The 22,265-nt window shown below is 38.5% G+C and overlaps 2 protein-coding genes across 2 annotated transcripts in view; one reads left to right on the top strand and one right to left on the bottom strand.

Moving 5' to 3' along the window:
* The window catches only part of LOC121944421 (coiled-coil domain-containing protein 60-like), an 81,329-nt gene extending 59,934 nt beyond the window's left edge, over positions 1-21,395 (top strand). Inside the window, exon 16 of the mRNA XM_042488205.2 lies at positions 20,733-21,395. Within this exon, the coding sequence (XP_042344139.2) occupies positions 20,733-20,839 (107 nt within the window). The 3' untranslated portion in view covers positions 20,840-21,395. The remainder of the gene's footprint in view (positions 1-20,732) is intronic.
* Positions 1,785-4,443, bottom strand: xbp1 (X-box binding protein 1). The gene is made up of 5 exons (XM_042488206.2): positions 4,084-4,443; positions 3,532-3,628; positions 2,503-2,619; positions 2,229-2,395; positions 1,785-2,099 (listed from the first exon to the last, which is right to left on the bottom strand). Exons 1-5 carry the CDS (start codon positions 4,317-4,319, stop codon positions 1,922-1,924), a joined length of 795 nt encoding a protein of 264 aa, XP_042344140.2. The 5' UTR covers positions 4,320-4,443; the 3' UTR covers positions 1,785-1,921.
* Positions 21,396-22,265: the final 870 nt, after the last annotated feature.

Here is a 22,265-nt window from a genome sequence, read left to right as displayed (position 1 = left end):
ACATTGATTAGCTGTTGATTCACGTGCATAACTCAGTCATTGCATCAGAAGGCCATATTGGTACATAACATTGCAAAATGTTACAGCAGCTGCGTCTCATTGCAAACTTCTCTATGATTTAATGATATTAAATATCTTATCATTAAAAAATTAAAATTAAAATGACAGGTAATAACAAAGTGACAGAATTTGACAAACAACCTGTGTCTAAGTGATTTTTTTTGCTCAAATTTCAGACAAAATTATTTTTCTCTGCCTGACTCCTTTGATTTGTACAGTCTCAGAGCAGTCAGGCTGCGAACCATTAGTTTAGTTTTGGAAATCTTCAAATCATCTCAATTTTCAAGAAAGCAACATAACATCTTCTGATTGCTAATTCTGCACAACCATCATTCAAAAACCCAAAGATATTTTGGTTTCAACCATTTAAACTCATTATATTGACAAACTAACGCAATGTCTGACTTCAAGTGATTTTTTTCTCAGATTTCAGACAAATTATTGTCTTTTTTGTATCTTAATCCTTTAATTGTATTAGGACACCTCTGATTTTTCTTAGGACTTGTTGGACAGTCGAGACACTCAGGCTCGGAGCTAATGGTTTTCCAGAGCGCAGCATGACATTCAGATTTGTTAGTTTTGTGTAACCATCAATCAAAAATCCAAAGATATTTGGTTTTCAATTAAATATAGCAGCAAAAAGTCACATATTTGAGAAGTCGGTACCAGCATTTGGTATTTTTTTTTGGAGAAAATACCCAAATATTCATTAAATTTTCTGTGGAATTAATTGATGAGCTGCGTATTTCTGCTGCTGTACGATCACTGTTAGCATGTGCATTACCTGCATTATCTAGTCCTTAAAATTATTTTTAAAATGTGCGTATTTCCAGGCAGATGATCCCTACTGACATTGCATATCTTAACTGTAATTTTTTTTGAAAAATATAATTATCGCACTTTTAATTTCTAAAGATGTCAAAACAGTCCATTTCTCCCGCGTCAATGAGTGAAACAAAGAGACAAGATGCGATGCAAAAAGTTTTTTTAATGCAGTAATTAGACTACATAGAGAGCGACAACAAATTAGAAGAAAGCGTTTTTACATGTGGACATACAGGACTCCGAAGCAGAATACACAAATAAATAAAAAGGTTATATTTAAATGATCTGTCCCCCTTTCCCCTTTATTAATTTACAGGAACACTGGAATCCACCCACGTCATCCTAAAACAGTGAGTGAAAGATTTGTAATCAATCTTAAATTCTCTGTGGTAATTAAATGATGCCAAAATAAGCGGCCATGAACTCCATCTCCCAAAAGTCAATGCAGCATCGCCAGTGGTACAGACCTGCTGTAATAATCGGAGATTATATGCTTAACTTCAGCCTCTGTAGGAGCAGACTGAGTGGTGTTCTGTGTTACTATGACGCGTTGTGTGCTCACCTGTAGTTTTTGAACACTACACATCAGCTCTTATATGTATATACATTATAAGTTATTGGGGAGGATGGTTGGTTCAGACACTGATAAGCTGGGGAAAGAGTTCATTGGCGAACATGTCCTCCCAGGTGCTTTCTGAGCACAGGGGAGACGACATGTCGCTGAAAGGGGAAGGGGACCGTTCGTATCCGGAGTCGCTGTAGGTGTCCGCAAGGCAGGCTTCCTTGTCCAGGCCGCTGAGGGCGGGGGAGGACGCTCCGGAGAAAAAGTCGTCCACCTGACTGTGAGCGTCACAGCTGGGGATGACCACTTCCTCCGGCTCGTCCTTGATGCAGACGGTCTCCTCCTCGACCACGACAATGTCGGCGATGGGGAAGGCCGCGCCGTCTATCTTCTCATCTGTGTCGCTCTCTGAGTCGTTGCACTGCCCGCCGCTCACCTCCTCCACGGGCTTGGTGTAGATGTGGTCAAAGTGGATCAGTTCATTAAGGGCCTCCAGCTTAACTGATGCGGCCCCCAGAGTCGCAGGTGCGGCGGCAGGTATTGGGTCCCCCCCTCCGACCAGCAGCACCTGCGGCTCCTGGCACTCCTGTTCACAAGACTTGAGGAACAGCTCTGGGTCAAGGATGTCCAGAATGCCCAGCAGCAAATCAGACTAATGAGTGGGGGGAGAGAATCGGGAAAACAGGAGATTAGCCTACTAACCCGTGACCCGACTCGGGTACTGAGCCGTCTTGGAAACAGGATTTAAATCCACACCACTTTTCATAAAGCGGAGACTCACCTCATTGTCTGTAGTGTCAGGACCATCTGTATCCATTGTGAAGTCTTCAGATTTAGGGACTGCTGGGCCTGCACCTGCTGCGGAGGCACACGTAGCCTGAGTGCTGCGGACTCAGAAGACCCGATCCCCAAACCTGCGTCATTCCCGATGGATAACAAACCCTGAACCTGTGAAGAAAAGGAGCAAAAATAGGGTGAATTCGAGTTACTTTCTTCAAACGACTGAAACGCGACAAGCTAACCCGCCGATCTACAGCTTGTGTTTACTATCTTACCTTCTCCTTTGAGTCGAGGGTGTCCAACCCAAGTCTCTGTCTCAGTTCCTCGTTTTCTGTCAGCAGGCCGTTCGATTTTTCCCGAAGCAGTCTGTTTTCAATGTGAAGTTTCTGGTTCTGCAGGACGAGAAATGAACAGATGTTTGTAGTTGAAACTGGCTACCGTTAAAAGGGAAGTGATGCCTGAAGCTTGAAATGAAACCACGGGGAGCAGAGGGGGGCTTTAATTTCCCTACGCAACATTAAAAAGTGTCGTGTGTTTGATACATAATAGATTAATGCCATTATTGTGGTGTGAAATGGCTAAATTAAAGATGTATCCACTGATATCTCTATAGTGGAAAAGCTGCTTCAAGCAGTGGTGGAATATAACTATGAACATTTACTCAAGTGCTGTACTTAAGTACAATTTTGAGGTACTTGTATTTGAGTATTTTGCCACTACTCCACTACATTTCAGAGGGAAATATTGTACTTTTGACTTCACTACATTTTTTGACAGCTTTAGTTACCTTAAAAATGATGGTTTTGAAATAAAAAAAAGAACTTCTGTACTTATCATTTACATATTTTTTCCCTATTATTATTTGTAGTAGTAGTGGTAGTAGTGTTTTATTTATTTTTCTGTCTCAGATACTTTAACTTTTAATACTTGCAGGACTTTTACCTGAAGTATTCTCACAGTGTAAAATGTAATCCCTTTTCAATTTTCTTTTCACATAATTTTCTGTTTCTGTTTATTTTTTTTAATTATTAGTTGTAGTAGTAGTAGTTTGTGGGTTTTTTTGTTGTTTTTTAAAATCTGCCTTAGGTAGGTTTAACTTTAAATACGTCAAGTACTTTTTCCTGAGGAACATTTTCATTGCAGGACTTTTACTTGTGACAAAGTATTTTAACATTGTGGCATAAGCACTTTTACTTGAGTACAGGAACTAAATACTCCTTCCACCGCTGGCTTCAGATGGCAGGCTGCTGCTGCAGAGACATGAGGAGTGTGTGAAGGCGGAGGAGCGATGATGAAATATTTACCTCCAGCTCCAGCTCCAGGACTTGCTGTTCCAGCTCCCCCATTTTGGCCTTTTTCCTGTCTCTGGCTGTCTGAGCTGCGACTCTGTTCTTGAGTTTCCTGGAGAAAAAAAAGGGGGCGAAGAAACAGGAATTTAACACACGTTTTTTCCATGATGCTGACTCAGCCCTTTGACATGACTTGGGTTCACGGTACTGCGCAATCACCGGCCATGTTCCTGCCACGCAGACATACCAGGATATCGGTGTCCCGTCCGCGGACACTCAGATAGCACTCTGACGAGCTGGCTCAAAGTCCAAAGGTGGCACAATAACGACTTTTAAGTCATTAACTTCACCACAAAGCAATTTCAAACATCTCGAATAACCTGTTTTTGTAATTTTCCAAGCTACAGCATCGACCTAATTTCTCTGTGCTGCGGTTGAAACGTCAAATCACAGGGATCTATATCTTTGGGCGTGCCACCGTGATCCCTTTAACAATGGCCGGCTTTTTAGAGTAACGTTTTAACCCACATATACTGATACATTTAAATATAGTTTTCTGAGACTAACCTGCGAAGTGCTTTCTCCTCCGGACTCAAGTGTGTGAGTCTTTGTCGTTTTCGTATCGGCGGCCCCGCAGATGAGTTGGAGTCTGAATCCGACGACGCCGGAGAAGCCGATGACGGTAAAACGACGGAGATGGGCCGGCTGAAGCCTGACTGTGAGCCGCTGGAGGAGCCGGCCTGTTTCCCGGAAATCAGGAGCACTTTGTGAGACCCTCCGGTCCCTGCTGCTACCACCACCATGTTGATAAGTCCTGCTGGCGGTGACGGAAATCAAAATAATCGAGTATCCTTGTTGAATTTAGTAGAAACCTTCAGGTTTCTCGGTTGCCTGACCGCCGGCAATCCTCAACTGTTGAACAAGAGGGGCCGTGCCTGCGATCTTTTTCTACTATCGTGGTGGCAGCTGATTGGCTCCCAGCGGCTCTGACGCAGTTTGTTTACGTGCTGTGATTGGTTGTCAGGCTGATGTAATTTGCATTTAAAGTTTCACTCTGCTGCTGTGCTGGCAGAGTAAAATTACCCCGAAGTTCCTTGTAAGTGTAATTTCCCATCAAGACTCGTTAATTTCTCTTTCAAGACAACAATATGTCATTTTAGACATTTTATTCCGTTCTTTTTTTTATTCTTATTCAGGTTTATTCTATCAGCATATTAGGGCCTCGGAGTCTGAGTTGATAATTTTATAGAGTAAACTGGGATTTCAGTATTTACTCAGATCATTGTTTCCATGAGTTGCATCAGATTTTACCCACAAGAGGTGGATGAGAGTTGGCTACCTGCCATACTTGAGTAAAAGTACAGATATCTCACCAGACAATGCTTTGGTAGAAGTTACAGTCACCTAACAGAATATTAGGTGAAAGTAAAAGGCTGAAAGTATTGTTGTTGGATACTTAAGCGGTCAAAGTAATTTTATGATATAAAAGTGTATTTAGGGATTGAAAGTGAAAACTACAAGTGATGTTGATTTACTCTGCTGCTCTGCTGGCCGAGTAAAATTACCCCCAAATTCCTTGTAAGTGTAATTTCCCCTCAATACTTGATGTCAGTTTCTGCATCACATCAACAATATGTCACTTTAGCCAACTCAGATTTCAGTATTTACTCAGATCCCTGTTTCCATGAGTTGCATCAGATTTTGCCCACCAGAGATGATTGAATAAAGCCACACTTGAGTAAAAAGTGCAGATATCTCACCAGAAAATGGCTTTGGTAGAAATTAGTCACCCATTAGAATATTACTTGAGTAAAAGTCTTAAAATATCTATTGCAAATTTCCAAAGTAATTAATAATCCGTAATATTAATTCTGTGTTATGCGATGTTTTTAAAGATTGAAAGCACAAGTACAAGTAATGCTGTTGATAAAAAAGCAAGCGCTCAGAATTATAGTTTATTAAATTTGAAGTTTATTTCTTCTCAGCGTGTATGCCACGTTAAAAATGGAGTGTACATAACATTTAAAGGAGTTAAAAAACAAAATCCAGTTTTTCGTTCCCTCCTGTTCCTTCACTCATCCACTTGTCCCTTTCATCCTTCCTCTTGTCCTATTTTGTAGTAGCCAAAGTAACTAAAATGCTTATGGGAAATGTCGTGGAGTAAGTATGAAAGTTGACAAAAATAAAAGTAAAGTACAGATACTTCCCAGTATTATTACCTTGTGACAGTAGGCCTACACCCCCACTGTTACCTACACAGGGTTGCTCAGTCCGAGGTTCACATTACTACAGTATTGTACGGTACGTTCACTGTATTGATTGTGGAGTTGTGTGACATTGATTTGTAGTTTCCCAGACCCACCATGTTGTTCCTTTTCCATCCATGTATGGTATTTACAACCTCTCCGTCCAGTTAAGACAAACAGCACTGAGTAATTTATGTTGGTTTAAAGGCCAAAGGTCACATTGAAGTTTTGATGTCATATCAGCTGAAGTTAAGAACATAAATGCCATTGTAGACTGAAAAAAACATCTTCCTGTTTAAAATCTCACCTTCATGGTTCCAAGATACTGTTGGTCTCTTTGCGATATGTCATGTGCCCTACTTTTTCTCTTGTACAGGACAGTTTCCTCATTCTTTTCTTTGAATGAGTCTAATAAACACATAAAACAAGCTTTACCGCTCTGATAGCTTTCCCTGAAGTGATCTTTTTTTTCCTGTAGGGACTGCCGCAGTGTTAGTTTAATAGCATTATTGTTTTATCAGTATTTAATCTGTTGTGTAATTTAAAGATCAGTTCAGTATCAGTTTGAATCCCGAGACCTTTTCATTGTGGATGATTCGTTTCTGCACGCATAAAATTTTAATATCCTACATTTTTTTGTCATATTTCAGTTCAGATTTGTGTTGCAACTCTGGCCTGCTTCACCCAAAAAGTAAAACAAAACGCAAAGCAATAGTCGTTACTTACAACATAAAAACAAGCGGACATGGTGACAGCAACTGCAGATCAGCAGATAGCTCAGCAACCACAATGTTGCTCAACTGAAAACAAAAAGAGGTGGACTGTTCAGCTCAGAACGTGCATTGAATGAAGAGTTTTGTGATGAAACATATGAATCGATATGCCAGAGCGTAGTTTACAACTTTGATGTCAAGACTGTGCGTAGCAAGCCATGCCATCACAATTAACCCCCTCAAGAGGCTTCAAGCACTTTGTCAACAAAGGAGTTCCCCCAAAAGTAAACAGGCCACAGTCAGGGGTTGTTAAGAAACATATCAAGCAAGTTCACAAGTACACTCTCTTCCTGGATCTCTTATTTGTCGTCAAACAGGAATTCACATTTTTGCTGTTTCTGAACACTGTTATTGTTTACAGCTCTTTGGCCTTTGCCCGAGTCGTCTCTCACCTCAGCAGGAGCAACGACAGCAGCTAGAGCAAACACTCTCCTGTTTGCAGAGCTTTACTGTCACTCCAGAGTCAACATCTGAGAAAGTGAGAGCCGCAGTTTATGACGCTGTGTGTCATATTGTAGAATTAAAGACGGGAGCAGGATTAGAATACAGGATGTCCTTTAATGACAGCAGAATATCAAATAGGTGAAACTCCTGTGGGAACATGAGTTTACACTGACTTGCCACAACCTTAAAGCAAATAGGTGTGCCTTTATACTTCCAAATGAACATTTCCTATTTTCAAGTTTCTTTATGTCACTCAAGAGAGCGAGCAGGCGATGAAAGTTAATATTACACACCACCCTCTTACCATGAGGTGAGACACAGCTGGTTATTTTTGACTTGGAAAGTCAGTTGGGGATCCCCCATCGTGCATGAGGCAAGTGTCACATTCGCCATCAGTGAAGTGACCTGAATGTGTGCAGCTCTCAAACCAGAGAGGGACAGAGGTGTTTCAACCCACGCAGTACTTTTACATGCATAGTTAAGTCAAGCAACGCTTATAGCTCGATTAGGCAGTTTAACTGGACTACTGTTCTTGTCCCAGTATACATGCACTGGGGGAGAATGGATATACTGGCTGAAGTTTGTCCGACACCGACATAGTGGGTGGCGATATTCCCCCCTTCAGCTAGTTGCTGTTGGACCTTCTTCCGGTTGACCTACTGTGTCACATACCAAACAAGTTAGCAAGTTGCAAACAAACTGCATGTCTAACTGTGAAAACATATATAACTTTACGGGGCCGTAAATGTCATACATTTTTCGAGTCTGGCAAGGGGACTACGGAGCATGCGCAGAACGCCTATGCCAGTTTAGGTCCAGTTTAGGCGAATACACAAAAGACTAAATTGACCCCCAGTGTGTGTTCAATTTTGAGAAATTCGACTTGGTATGATTTCAGTCGGACTTACAAGTTTACATGTATTATATTATGTACATATTTTTTTTCTTTCTCTTTCTGGTCGGATAACTGGGTCAGAAATCTACTTGTCCAAAGTTAATTTTACCTTGCCCATTCACAAATTGTTTTATTTATTAGCAATTATCAAATAACTGCATCATTTCTTGCAAGTGCTTGCTCTGTCCTCCCAATGATGCTACCAAGGAAGGCCCAGGGGAAGACATGCCCACCCCCAATCAGTGGCCTACCTTGGTGAAAATAATTGGAAGTCTTTGATACTTTTCCTACTATATTAGTTGTGTACATGGGTTTTTAAATACAGGTAAACCTGCTATAAATAGGCGATAGACTCATTTCCTGTTGCTAGTGGACCAGAGCTGTGTACACGGCTCTGCAGCGAATGTGCATTTAAAATTTCTGGGGGCACCTCTATGTTTTGCACATATACAACCCTTAACAGAAATGAGAAGGAAGCAGGGCAGCTTAATCCTGAACTACTTCTATTATCAGCTACGGGAAAAAAAAAACTACAAGTGTAATTCTTTTTTTAGTTTTACCTGCCTGACGTAGATTGTCACTTGCTCCAAGCAATCGGGCAATCCCTAATGCTGAGAGCTGGAATTCAAATCTCTCTGCAAGATAGCCAGAGGGATGTTTGCTTTTGTGTGCGTCAGCCTTTCTGTACACAGCCAGTGAATATCTGCCATCAAACTTTAAGAAAACGTGCAGGGTGTCAGTCAGCCATCACATAAATGCTTTTGTGTGCAAATTCAGCACAGTTAAAATGCAAATGATGCATTCAGTACACATTGTTTAGCAACATTTCATCATAGTGAAATGTCTTAATGGATTGTAATGGAGGAAGTATGCAAATCATGTAAGAGTGCAGGTATGTGCTGCCTGCAGAATTTCACTCAAGTAAAGGTACAGGAGTATTCTTCATCAGCAAAAAGCAGTTAAACTATCAATTTAAAAGTATTCATCTACCCTGTCTTGTTATATCATTATATAACTGGAGTATTTCTTTCGATGCACTTACATGGAAGCAGTACTTCAGGCCACTTTTGCGAAATGAAAGGAGTCCAGTATAGCAGCCCCATGCATGTTTTTAGGATTTTAGGTCGTAGAATAGACCTAAAATCCTAAATTAGAATTTCAGGACTTTTGTTTAGGTTTTTAGGACATTTTTATGGTATTTGGATATTTCTGAGATTTTAGGGTTTTTTAGTATTATAGGTTGTTTCTCAGATTTTAGGACATTTCTAGGATTTTTGGATGTTTCTGGGATTTTTGGATGTTTCTGAGATTTTAGGGTGTTTCTAGAAATTTAGGACATTTACAGGATTTTAGGAAGCTTAAATGATTTTAGGGCATCTATAGGATTTTGTATGATATTAGGATGTTTCTTGGATTTTAGGACATTAGGGACTTAGTGAGGACCTCTTTCGGGGGGTGTGGGGGACCCTCCACTGGCACTTTTTTTCACTTCATTATTGTGAAATAGAAAATGGTTTAGGGGGCCACCCGGCACCCTATCACGGGCCAGATTTGGCTGACACGCTGTAAATTGAGTATCACTGTTTTCGTTGGTTGAGGTAGAGCTCATTTATATGCTTTATATACTTTGATGGTTAAATGTATAGCACAGTATCATATTTTATATACTGATAAAATCTTGATCTTAAAAGTAACTATAGTTGTCAAATAAATGTAGTTGAGTATAAAGTACAATATTTTCCTCTAAAATGTAGAGGAAGTATAAAGAAGCATAAAATAAAAAATACTCAGCAAAAGAACAAGTATCTCAAAAGTGTACTTAAGTAAAGTACTTAATATACTTAGTTACATTCCACCAATAGACTCAACCCACATTAATACCTGATAGAGGAGAGCATCGTAACTGCAAACAAAACCTCTGTAAGTACTTAATGAAAATCCTCTTAATACATGATGTGCTTACATGGGTGTAACAATACATTGTAAGCACAAATAGTTCCTCTTCATTTGAATACAGAGTGAGACACAGAGATTCAGGCCGCTGTAAAGTCTTTGCGGCCTGACTGGTTCAGAGAATGTAGAGTGCATGTGGAGAAGACTTGAGCTAGACCTTGAACTACTCATGTGAAAAGGTTTTGCCTTGAGAAAAGCCCTGGAGCTTCTTGAAACCTCTTATTACTGTTCTAAATCAAAGACATAAAAAACACACAGAAACACACCACAATCACTCGATTTTGTTATTTGTTTTGGCCCTAAAGAAACTACAGCTGGCAGACAGCTAACGTAACTCATCACAAAGTCTGAAAACAGAGGAAACTGCTCGCCCGACTACAACTTCGAATTGTCACTAATTATATCGTGCTTTTTTAACCCTGCGCAGAAATAATAAGACACAGGAAATGGAAAATGATTGTTTTTACATTTGTTTATTGTACTGATTAAACATCAGAGGCATTCTTATTTAACCAACAGAAATGGCAATGGTCAGTTTTTATCCAACTTTTAGACTGAATATTACAATCTACAACTTTGAGAACTTTTTTGTGCCTTCTTCTGTGTGAAACAGCAGCCGAAGCTCAAGCTGTTGCAGTATTTAGAGCGATCCGTCACGCTAAAAAGACGGACAAATCATTATTATTCAGAATTTAAGTGGACAGTATTAAAACTGGTGGTCATTACATGCACTTTATATGATTGTTACGTCATCCATGAGAGGCCTGTTTTTCTCTGTTAAGTTATTACAGGGCTTTAGTTTACAGAAGATTCAAATTCGGAAACAACGCAGGATGGGGGAAAAAATACCAATTTTCACATTTCAAAATAGCAGAAACTATATTTATTGAAACTAATTAGGGGTGCCCTTTTCTTTGCATGAGCACCTGCCCCCTGAAATGTCTGAGCATGGCCCTGGGCGTATGGCTACAGTGACACTTTCAACAAATATTGCAAAAGTTGCTTTGTTTTTTTTTTCTCTTTGTAAAGGTAAACTTGAGCTTTAACTAACCACACCATAGTTAAGTACTGGAGTTTCTTCCAGGAAAAGAAAAAAGTATTATCATAACAGATAAGTTTCCTGACTACTGTTTGTTTTCAGTTCATTCATTTGTGTAAAAGATCAAACTCTTTTTGAAGAGCATTATAGATTGATATAATCTCAAATGACTTTTCTTAAACTGTGTTACATTTTCTTATTATCAGCATTACTCATCTACATTATACCCGATCCTTTTATAATACTGAAGCAGTTCTCTGAAAAATTCCTCAACATTTGTACTGGGAAAAAAATAGAAATAGTTAAGTTGAGTCAGTTTACCAACTTTTTTTAAAGGGATATGATATTTGATATTCTGTAGCATGAGACAAGCTGACTAACACTATTTGCCCTGTCGATATTAAATCATTGGTTACACATCCTGGATTCAGATAATCTTCCTTGGAGGCTCAGAGAGAGAGAGACTGTGTGCACAGCTTAACCTAAGTATAGTCCGCCCTGGCTGCTAGACTCGGCTCAACCAGTACTTAAACACACACACACACACACACACACAGTGTCTCTCTCTCTCACACACACACACACACACACACACACAAGTGGGGATCCTCCCTGGAGCTCAAAGTTGGAGCCTGTGATTAAGGTGGGCGGATCCTCGAAAACCACAATTCAAAGTGAACCAATCCCAAAAGCATTAAAAAAAACATCTCAGGGCGTCTAAATCGCTCTTATATCTTCCAGATGGAGACAAAGCTGTGATGTAAGATATAACCAGACCTTCCAGATTAAAACTGCACCCTGTGGTATTCAAACTGAGGGCGTACTGTCTCAGTACACTGCGATATTTCAATTGTCCTCAACTATTATGTTTGTCACGATGCTCTTTTGTCGGCCAAATATCCTTCAGAGGAGAAATCTCAATAATGGGCCAAGCCTGGTTTGATTTATTATTGAAGGATTAATACTTTAAGTTTCAAGCTACGCCAGTTCATGTTTTGGGTACGGCTCACAACTTGGTAAAAGCTTAATGAGCAGCCTACTGCGACTATAATGTTTACCTGCCCAAACATCCTTCTAGTAATGACAGTTAATGTGTTTAATGAATCACGTCTCCACCTGACTTATATTTTTTTTGTTATATAAAAGCAGCTTATAAAACCTACATTTATTATTTAATATGCATGTTTTTTGCAGCTCGTATTGTTTTTCTGTAAAATCATAGAATTAATCTATGGGATCGATGACTTACGCAAAAATAGTTTTTATTATTTACGGGGTTCACACAGAAATGGAAAACCTAGAAAAGTCTTGGAATTTTGCAATTACATTTTCCAGGCCTGGAAAAGTCAAGGATGTAGTAAAAATCATTGAAAGTTTTGGAAAAATCATGGACATGTTGTGTGTGTAGTAAATTAAACTACATTATTGTAATGTAACAGTGAATTTGTCAACGTGTGACATCATTTTGGTTATGTTATGTTTTTGTTTATTTGTTCGTCACGTACAATCTTCATTTTCTCCTCACACTCTGTCTCTCCCTATATGTATGCCCACTAAGCATATCAAATCATTTTTAAAGCCCTTTTGGCTGAGGAGAGGGGCATATGACTTTAAATTACTTTATAATTATTTTACTGCATATCTTTTAAGGAAACATGCTTTCCAAGCTGGAATGTTTTCTTTAAAAAATGTTGGTGACTTTATTTTTTCTTGTTTTATTTTGGGTAATTTTTTAATAGAAAACTTAAAATACTTTTTTAATTAATCATTTTTTTACTATTTGTGTACATGTTTTGGCATTTTTTAAATAAATAAAAACTCTTTGTCATGGTCGATATTTTTTCCTTTTTTTCTATTTCCATAAAAATCTTTGACTATTTTTTCTCCTTTCAAAAAAATGGATTTGTGTTCAGTGATTTATATAGAAAACCATAAAATTTAGGGTGATTTTTTTCTATTTTTTTTTAAAAAAGCATGTTTCCTTTAAAAATCCCCAAAATGACACCATTGATTGCAGCAGAAACAGAAAATATTTTTGGATTTTCAAATTTCTGACGCTCCTTGGACACATGATGTTGGATGCTGAAATTATGTTTGGATGGAGTTTGAGTCTAATATGTTTAGAAGATGCTGTGGAAGTGGGGCAAGAAAAAAAAATTGAGGTCCTTGAAAAGTCATGGAAAAGTTTCGAAATTTTTTTCATGTTTGGGAAGTCTGTTGATAGTCTAGTTTTATGAAAATTCTGTTTGGATTGAGTCCTGAAAATCTGCAATTTTTGGCTTGAAAAGACTCAAATTAAAAATATTTGCATATTGGCAGCTCCAGCTGGCGACAGTAACATCAACTGTATATTCGACACTTCGACGCTCTCTCTTAATTATAACCTTGATTAAAACAATATCATCAGACTGCAGCTTGTCTTGGCTTCAGCACTCACATTGTAATTAACAACAAAATACCCATGCATGTTTTATTAGAGACTTGTTTTTTTATTTTTCTTGGAAAGGCCTGGTTTCTACAGCGAGGCCATGGCATGTAGGGTAAACAGTAACGCCTGTGTGTGCTCAGTGGGGCGGTGACTGGCGTTAAACTGTGGTGTTATAGCGCAAAGCCTGGCTGGACAATAGGGGTAAGCAGGGTCACACCCTGGGACAGTGTCCAGCTGCAGGGGGTGGCGGGTCGGCGTGTTTGCCTAAACCTCCTCCTCACACACATCTCGCTCCCTACCCATGATCCAGTGGGGTGTTTGCTTGGCCTTGAGCCTTCCCACACCATCCACCTCTGCATTACCTCTTGCTCTGTCACTTTTTGTTTTGTTTTTTTGTCTTTTTTTTCTTCAATTTTCTCTCATATTTCTGAATATCATGACCTCTCATTACTTTTTCTATTTATTGTTACAAAAGTTGAAACGTGTGCTTTTCTCTCTGGTCGTTTCCCCGGCAACTTGTCATTTGTATTGTATCATTTCCTCTATGCATCTCAGTGCTGTGAAAGCGTTCGCAGCTCGGTCAACATGCTGCAAAGTCATTCTTAACACGGAAACATGAAGCTGCACTCACTGAGCTCTTTGATATCTCTGCACAAGTTTCCCTACAATCACCTGTCTCATTATCTGAGTGTGTGAATGTGTGTGCATGTGTGCCAGCCTAATCTACAGATAAGGTATCCAACACTTTGCATGTGCATTTTATTGTGTAAGCGGGCAGTAAAACAGATGAGAGAGACACCAGCAGTTGCACATAAATGCTCTTGGATCAAAGAAATCTGCTTTAATGCATCACATTTTTTTAATTAATCCTTCCATTATATAGTTTCTGCACCGAATGACATTTCTGGGAAATCAAACAATCAAGCCAAATATGTCTTTCAGTATAAATTGACCTAAATGCAGACAGCAGTACAGTGCCTGTTGTCCGTCCTCTCTGTAATTGTCTTAGGGTCTCTGCAAGCACTTTGTTCGCCCAGATAAGCCGTGCTTTGTTAGTACAACGAGCTGACACAGCGCTCTCTTTGTTCCATAGGCCACATTTACTCTGCTCTCACTGTACTGGCAGACTAACAACAACATCAACAACACTGTTTGCCAGCGACGACACTGTAATGTTCACATTCAGGAAGGCAAGATTGTGCAGGAGCGTCCTGACAACCTGTTAATGCTGCTGTCCTCACTTGGTCATTTTTGAACATAGTTAAAGGAACAGTGTGTAAAATTTAGGGGGATTTAGTGGCATCTAGTGGTGAGGATTGTAAATTGCAACTATTTGAAACTTTTCGCAGTTAAAATTCCTTCAGTGCGCACTTTTTTTCCTCTGATTGCTTTATATCCAGATGTTCAGGAGATTTTTACCATGACCTTGATTATCTGCCAGGTGATTAAACCTGATAAAAACACTGAGCAAAGCAGTTTAACCCTTTACAACCAGAGCAAATTGTTTTAATTTCTTACGAAAACACGGGGAGAAGGCTATGAGCAACTTAACAATACACGACACCCCCCAAAAAGCAAGAAATTAGTTACATGAAGATTACCTAAAAATATTGTAAGTGTTATCTTTACTATAATACAGCCTTTAAAATCAGAAAAGTGATTTATTTGTCTTTACCATTCTAATATCTAGATCTAGATATTCTATTATTTGCCTTACTGATGACTATTTTATCAAAAAATCTCATTGTAAATATTTTGTGAAAGTACCAGTAGCGCTACTATATTGATATTGAGGTATTTGGTCTAAAATATTGAAATATTTGATTTTCTCCAACGTGAAATGGCAGTGAAATATATGCTGCTCTAAAAAAAGAAAAAGAAAGATTACAAATCTGCAACAAAAAGACCAGCAATCATCATATGTGTGCACTTAACAGTTACATGCATGATCTGGTCTCTTCACATGGACAAATCTAATCGACTGTTTTATAATGAAACAATCTGATGTAACACAGAGGCAAGAGGGAAGCCCACTGGCCCTCAAAATGATGAAACGCACGTTAATCTTTCATTTATCACAACCTGCATCTGTCTTCATAACTGCCACTTCCTCTTCCTTTCACAAGTGTCAAACTCAGATATGTGTGAGGCAAACTTTCTACAACAGTGTTTTCATGACTTGATATTTGCTACTTGACTTCTCTCACTGAAGCTTTGAGGTGAAGCTGCCCTCACATAAACCATGTGTCGTGCTGCCCTCTGGTGTTCAAATTTGCAAATTACATTAAAAAAACAAATAACCCTTTCAAGTTGAGTCTTGTTAAATGTTTAAGTCTTCTATACTTTAACATCCAAGATTAAAATTTTTAGTTTGTATTCACAAATGAGCAAATCCTGCTATAAAAGTGGAAAATTGCATGCATTTTTAAAACTTTTCATGCAGTTAGTAACTGATGTCATAATCAAACTGCATGACCAACATCCCATCTCTGCCTCCTTGTGGTGAATTAAGTAACACCTTCTTAGCATCCAACAAGTTACAAGTCATGTGCATAAAATCTGTTATCCTGGATGTTCAAGTATTGTCACAGTTGTACATAAAATCATAATTCAACTCAACTTTATTTTTATAGCACCTTTCATAAAAACATGCAGCCCAAACGTCTTCCCAGAGCAAAAATGAAACAATACAGACAAAAGTAAGGAACAAAAAAATGTCAAGATTTGAAAACTACATAAATAAAACAATTCCAACAAAACAGTGTTTCGGTGATAATGCAAACTGGCTAATAGTTGACATGTTTCCTCATGCTTTTACATTTCAGTGAGATTCTTAATAAAAAAATTTTAAAAAATTAAAAAAAACTGCTGAAAATCTACTTGTACACCAAGGCCTATGTCCTTTACCACACTAACCTTTAGCAATCATTGTTATTATTATTTCTGTTCTTGCTTGTTTTTAATTTTAATTTTTTTAATTTATTTATTTATTTTCATTCATTCATTTGTGTTTTCTTAGTTGGTAAACCTTAAAAGGCACTATCTAAATTCAAGTAATTATTATCATCATTATTATTATAGGTGGGAAGGTGAGATATAGCAAATATTTCACTAAACTGATTCTATAATGTTTAAAATCTATATTTGCGATCAAGACTAAAATAGTAAAAGGTACGTGCTCAACACCAACACAACACCTTCACTTTTTTGTTGACCCAACACATCTCATGCCGTAGTTTAAACAAAGTCCTCCGTGGCTCAAAGCTTAGGGCGAAGCAGACCAGGCTGCCTTAAAACACACCCTCAGTATCTAAGACAATACATTAAATCTCAACCAGAGTCGACATAATACAACTGACATTTATGGCCTGAAACTACCAGCATCAGCAGAACTAAAGAAACACAGTTTATAGTTCTGATTAAAGTTCTGCTGAGACTCTGAGACACAAAGAGCTGTGATGATTTTACATAAATGTTGACAAAAATCTTAGTTTAGTTTAATTCAGACACTGGTATCTCTTTCAATAGTCTTGTTTTTGGCAAGTATCCCCACATCAAAGAACTGAAGTTAGAGGGAGGACCTGAGAAGTGCTTTTAGCTTTTAAAATCTTAGATTGAAATCTTTAGTATCTCTCTGTGACATTAAAAAACAGGATTAAATAAGAGATCAAAGTTATAGCCTAGAAGAAAACACCCTTTGTTCATTAAGTGCTTAACGCGTAACAAAACTCAGCTGATGGGATCGATGGTGACCTGGCAACAAGATTACGTTTAACTTTTGTTGTGGTCTGGCCTTTCCTTCACACGACAACAGCATTTTGGGGGCCTGAAAGGGCAAAGCTTTAAAACACAGAGTGTAATTTTCTGACAACGCAACTAAACATGTCCATCTCCACCTAAGCAACGCTAAAACATAGAGAAATAACCCCACAAAGTTTTGACAGACCTCTGTTCTACTGTTTAATTGTTATCTGGCCCGTCTGTGACTTTGAACATGACACAACAAAATTAAAAATTTTTAAAAAAGAAAGAAAGAAAAACACACAGAGAAAGACTTACTCGTCTGCTGTGGAGCCGTGTACACAGCTCTGCTCTGCTGGCAATGGGACAGCAGTCTAAAGCCTATTTTCAATGCATTTACATTTAGTGTTTAAAAACCCTGTGTCCACATGGCAATTTTGGGTGGAAAAAGTGGCATAAGTAAATAAATTTAAAAATAAATGAATAAATAAATCAGGGCTGTCTGAGGTTCTGGCCCAACCCGTCTTAATTTGTGCAGTTTTTTTTGGTAATTGTTCTATAGAAGAAATATACTTTTGTGCTGCACAATATTGTTCTCAGTGCTCGTGTATCATTGCAGCTTCATCTGCTGAGGAACATCATGTGATTTGATCAAAAGGTCCAGAGCAGCCGCTGAGTAGACACATTAGTGGTAGGATGATTATATCAACAGCTGATTCAGAGGCCGATAAACTTTTAGTTATAACTAAGTTGCTGTTTAAGGACATAAGAATAAAAACAAGTCTTGCAGTACTTGAGAATACTTTTGGCCCACATCTGAGTTGGAAATCTTGTGAGCTAATTATTTGGCTACAGTGGGGCAGTAATTCAATGAGCTGGTGCTTCATACAAAGATCTGATTCTCAAGGGAAATTGAATTTTTGTGTCTACCGGCTAAGTTTGAACTGAAGTCCCTTTGATGTCTCCCATAACTGGATCCTACGCTGTTATGTGTGTATGTGTGAGTGTCTGAGCATGTGTGTGTGTGTGCCCATTACCACAAAATCAGCAGAAAACAAAATAAGTCTCACAGACATCAAAGAGACCCAGGAGGGAAGATGATCTGTTTTCAGTCGTGGCGAACCACATTTCTCTCCCCGACTAGTTCTCCAGTCATCCCTCACTCCAACCCCCGGCCTTACATCTCTACTGCCACCCAACCACTGGGTGGCACATGTGGCAAAGTGTTGTACTGTGTCAGCATGTCCTCTCACGCAAACCAAAGATCCCCTCTTTTGAGACCGGCATGAGTGATGTGCAGACCGGCTTTTCATTTGGGGATTTGGATGTTTGGGATTTGGTGCTCTGACGCATTGTTTTCCCCCTCGGAGTGATGATCTGTGCCTGCAGTCAGAGGCAATGAGGGAGCGATCGAATGGGACGCCAGGGAATATGTTGAACCATCAGAGAAAGCGATGGGGAGACAAGGCTGTGGAGGAGATGAATGAGAGAGTGAAAGTGTTCGAAAGACTAAAAAGAACAATTAATGAGTGAGAAGAAAGACGGGAAAATTTGGCAGCCTCAAGTGTCAGCAAGAGATAAAACCTAATGGGATTTATTGCCTATAAATCTAAGCCGATACATTTGTTTTTATGTGTGCTGACAAACAACTTTTTGTTTGTCAGTTCTGCTCTCTTGCTGTCAAGTTGATTTTTATTTATTTACAAAATAGGAACACAACACATGTTCAGATATATAAGACATTATAAAAATCAGCATTTAAAAGTGTCAGAGTGCATTTTCCAAACACAAGTAAGAACAGTTTTTAAAATTAAAGATTAGTGAATAAAAAAGTGTGAATGAAAAAATTATATGTGTAAGTGATAAAGAAAGACATTTAAACGCACAAAGCAAAAGACCAATTATATGTCAGAGTTGGACAGATAGTTATAAGAGTCTGACAACTTTATACAGTTCTTGTATTGAAGTATTTTAAAAGAACTGAAAAGAAAATACAGTATTTTAGCATACACTCAGTTACTATTTACTTCTGTACAAAAAAAGAAAAGCTGCATTAATAATTTTAGCCACTTGGGGGCAGCACAACGATATGTAAACAAAAAATGACATATCATCACCTTAAAGGTTTTGTGTATGACATTTAGAGCATTATTATTGTGGTAAACCACTATTTTCTATGTAAATATATAGTGGAATAATGATATCCTGAGCAAATTCACGCTACCCGTATGTGTTGTAATTCGAGCTTCTCTGTGGTTTGTTGTGGCAAACGAGTGTGATCGCGCATGGTTTATCGCTGATATCAGGACAGTGTTGTCATATAAGTGTGGCACTCACCATCTGGTTCCCCTCAGATTAACACTGTTAGTGCTGTCAGCACTGTTTAGAGCAGTTTATGAGGTTAGCACAGTTAGCCACCTCTATGTTGAAATCCGTGTCCAGACAATTCTTACACTCTGAATTTCGCAGAGAGCCCCTTTGAACAGGGGCTAATGTGTTGGCAAACAATTGTTGTCACAGAGTAACATTAGCATTAATTTTGCTCTCCGAAAACTCCTGAAAAAAAAAAAAATCTGCTTCAGCTAGTTGCTAACTTTGCCTGTCTGCTGTTTGTTGTTGGGTATCGCACACAGTTGGTTTAACAGCTTTTTTTCACTGCTGCTTGCTGCTGCGGATGCTAACAAGTGTTTTGTCTAAAAACCAAAACAATGAGCTTAAAGATGATAAAAATCCCAATAGCACTGATATGTAGTGAACTGTGGAATTAGATATCCTAATAAATCGTCTTTGTTGTTGGTATAGAGTAACACAACTAAAGCAGAAACTTGAGATTTTGTAAAATACACTTCTTTACTTTCTTGTAGAGCTCTACATGAGAAGAAAGAGACCACTCTTATATCTGTGAGGCTCCAGCCTGTAGCCAATTAATTTAGCTTTGCATGAAGACTAGAAACTGAAAAAACAGCTAGTCTGGGTTTAAATAAAAAAAACCTTCCAGCACTTTTAAAGGTCACTGATTAACACCTAATATGTAGCTCGATAGAGTGTTTAAGACAGACACTCTTGGCAAGAAAGCTTATTTCCCAAAATGTCAAATTATTCATTTTTCTTCTGGTGCATCAATGTTTCCTGCCTGTGACCATAGATTCACTAATCTCTGGTTATGGTACAAATGGATTTTTAGATAAAAATCTTTTCCAGTGCAGCTTTAACATTCAAGACAGTAAAGTGGAAGAAGTTACCAAACATGAAAACAGACTCGCTGTTGTCCATTAACACAGTCACACACACACACACAAACACATGCACACACACACACTGTCCTGAGGGGTCATCATCTATCTCCTGTTTCCAGTCTTGTTTCCTCATCCACTTTCCCGTCGTGTCGCCGCGAGGCAAACCCCACTCACTCAGCTACTCTTTGATCATTGATGAGGACATCAGCCACTAACCTTTTTTCTTCCCTCTCTGTTTCTCTCTTTGATATGTTGTGTTTCCATATTTTTTTTCAGAATAAAGATCTAAATATTGTTTCTATGTTGCGCGATGAGTAGAATAAAAGTTTTCAGTTCTCGTTAGGCGTAAGAGATTTCATTTTTTTTCCCCTAAAGGAGGCAAACTGAGCCAAGATATCTGTCTAAATTACTCTCCGTTTTTAATCTTGTTTCTTTGTGTGTTCGTGTTCATGTGAGCACAGATTCCACCCGTCCATCCATCCAGTCCTTTGAGAACATGTTCACGCCTGTGCGAGTGTATCAACATCATATCCCCCCGATCCTCCTCACTCCTCAGAACAGATTATGAGCGTTGGAGCTGACTGAAATGACTTTGAATTCTCCAAAGCCCCTAACCCCTGGGAACATACCTGTTCTTGCAAGCCTCAAACGTACAGGTGCCTCATTTCAAAAGACTCCTCTTTCTCTCCCCCTCCCTCCTTGCTCCTTTTCCTCTCTCATTTTCTCCCTCCCCCCTCACGGCTGCAACTTTAGCCCTCGACTGAACTAGAGGCCTATTGAAATACCTCCCCCTGGTTTAGTCTGCACTTCAAAGTCGACTTTCACCCTCGAGCCAGATCTGACGGGGCGGTCCGACCAGGAAAGGGCCCAGCCCCTGAATAGTTAGGACTTCAAAGCCTGTAACATTTAGTTATGAGCTGTTTGAAAATTGGAGAACACTTTTTTCTTTTTTTTTTTTTCTTTTTTTTTTGATGCTATCGTTTGTCCACTGTAAAGTTGATACTGTAATTATGATCTTTGGTCAGATAAAATTACTTTTGTTTAATTAACTCTGAGGATACACAGAAGAAAAGACACTTTTTTTGCGTTTTCTGTGTGATATTCAGATTGGTTGGCCTGATTGTCGTCTAGTATGTTTTGGGGTTGTTTTTTTTATGATAGTTATACAAAATTGTGTCGTGGTTCCTGCTACATAAAGGTGTGATTTTATGGTTTTGGTGCATGAGAAATATCATCAATAACAAATAATAAAACCTTGACCGATAGCAAGTCAGCCAAAGTCCACTAGCTATTTTCAACTACTTTTGACAGTATCATAACAATAAATAAATAAATTAATAATAACAATAAACTTTATTTGTATAACAACTTTCATACAAGAAATGCAGCCCAATGTGCTCTTCAACAAGAAATTACATGCACCAAATGTCTCACATGAAAAGACATAGAAGACATAAAGAAATAATAAAAGCCATGTGTAAAAATACGATTTAAGGCTTTGAATTCTCATTTAAAGTAAGCTTATTTAACCTTTACAACCAACACAGTGGCATTAAATGAAAATCATGGGAGAATGTTTTACACAATGTAACAGTAACAAGAGGAGTTATATCATCAGTAAAGTGACTCATTGCTATCTGCTTTACAGCAATATTAAGCTCAAATTTGCTCACTTTAGCCACATAAGCTACTGGTATTACAAGATTAAAAATGGCAAAACTTGTGAATGTATTAAATCAGCAAGAATGCATTTTTTCGCATACAATTCAACTTTTATTTGTAATATGAAGAATGTCTTATTTTGTCTTAAAAAGTTATGCAATCTTGCTTTCAGTGAGGTTATTTAAATTTTGCTGAACAGCAGCCACTTATGGCACTTATTTGTACAGAAATGAAGCCAAAATATCTGGCCAGCTGATACGGTCGCCGCCATCTTGTACTGTTAACGTCATTTGGAGCCAGAGTCTGCACAGTTGGGTTGGGTTGGCAGATTT

The sequence above is a fragment of the Plectropomus leopardus genome, chromosome 4 (assembly GCF_026936395.1).
Source record: "Plectropomus leopardus strain MGB_pleo_1.0 chromosome 4, ASM2693639v1, whole genome shotgun sequence".
NCBI lineage: Eukaryota > Metazoa > Chordata > Actinopteri > Perciformes > Serranidae > Plectropomus > Plectropomus leopardus.
This window is presented reverse-complemented; position numbering and strand designations above follow the sequence as displayed.

Coding starts and splice junctions, on each gene's coding strand:
- xbp1 (XM_042488206.2), bottom strand. CDS start 4,319: ATGGTGGTGGTAGCAGCAGGGACCGGAGGGTCTCACAAAGTGCTCCTG. Junction 2,620..3,531: donor TCCTGGAGCTGGAGCTGGAG/GTAAATATTTCA, acceptor CTCGTCCTGCAG/AACCAGAAACTTCACATTGA. Junction 2,396..2,502: donor CCCTCGACTCAAAGGAGAAG/GTAAGATAGTAA, acceptor TTTTCTTCACAG/GTTCAGGGTTTGTTATCCAT.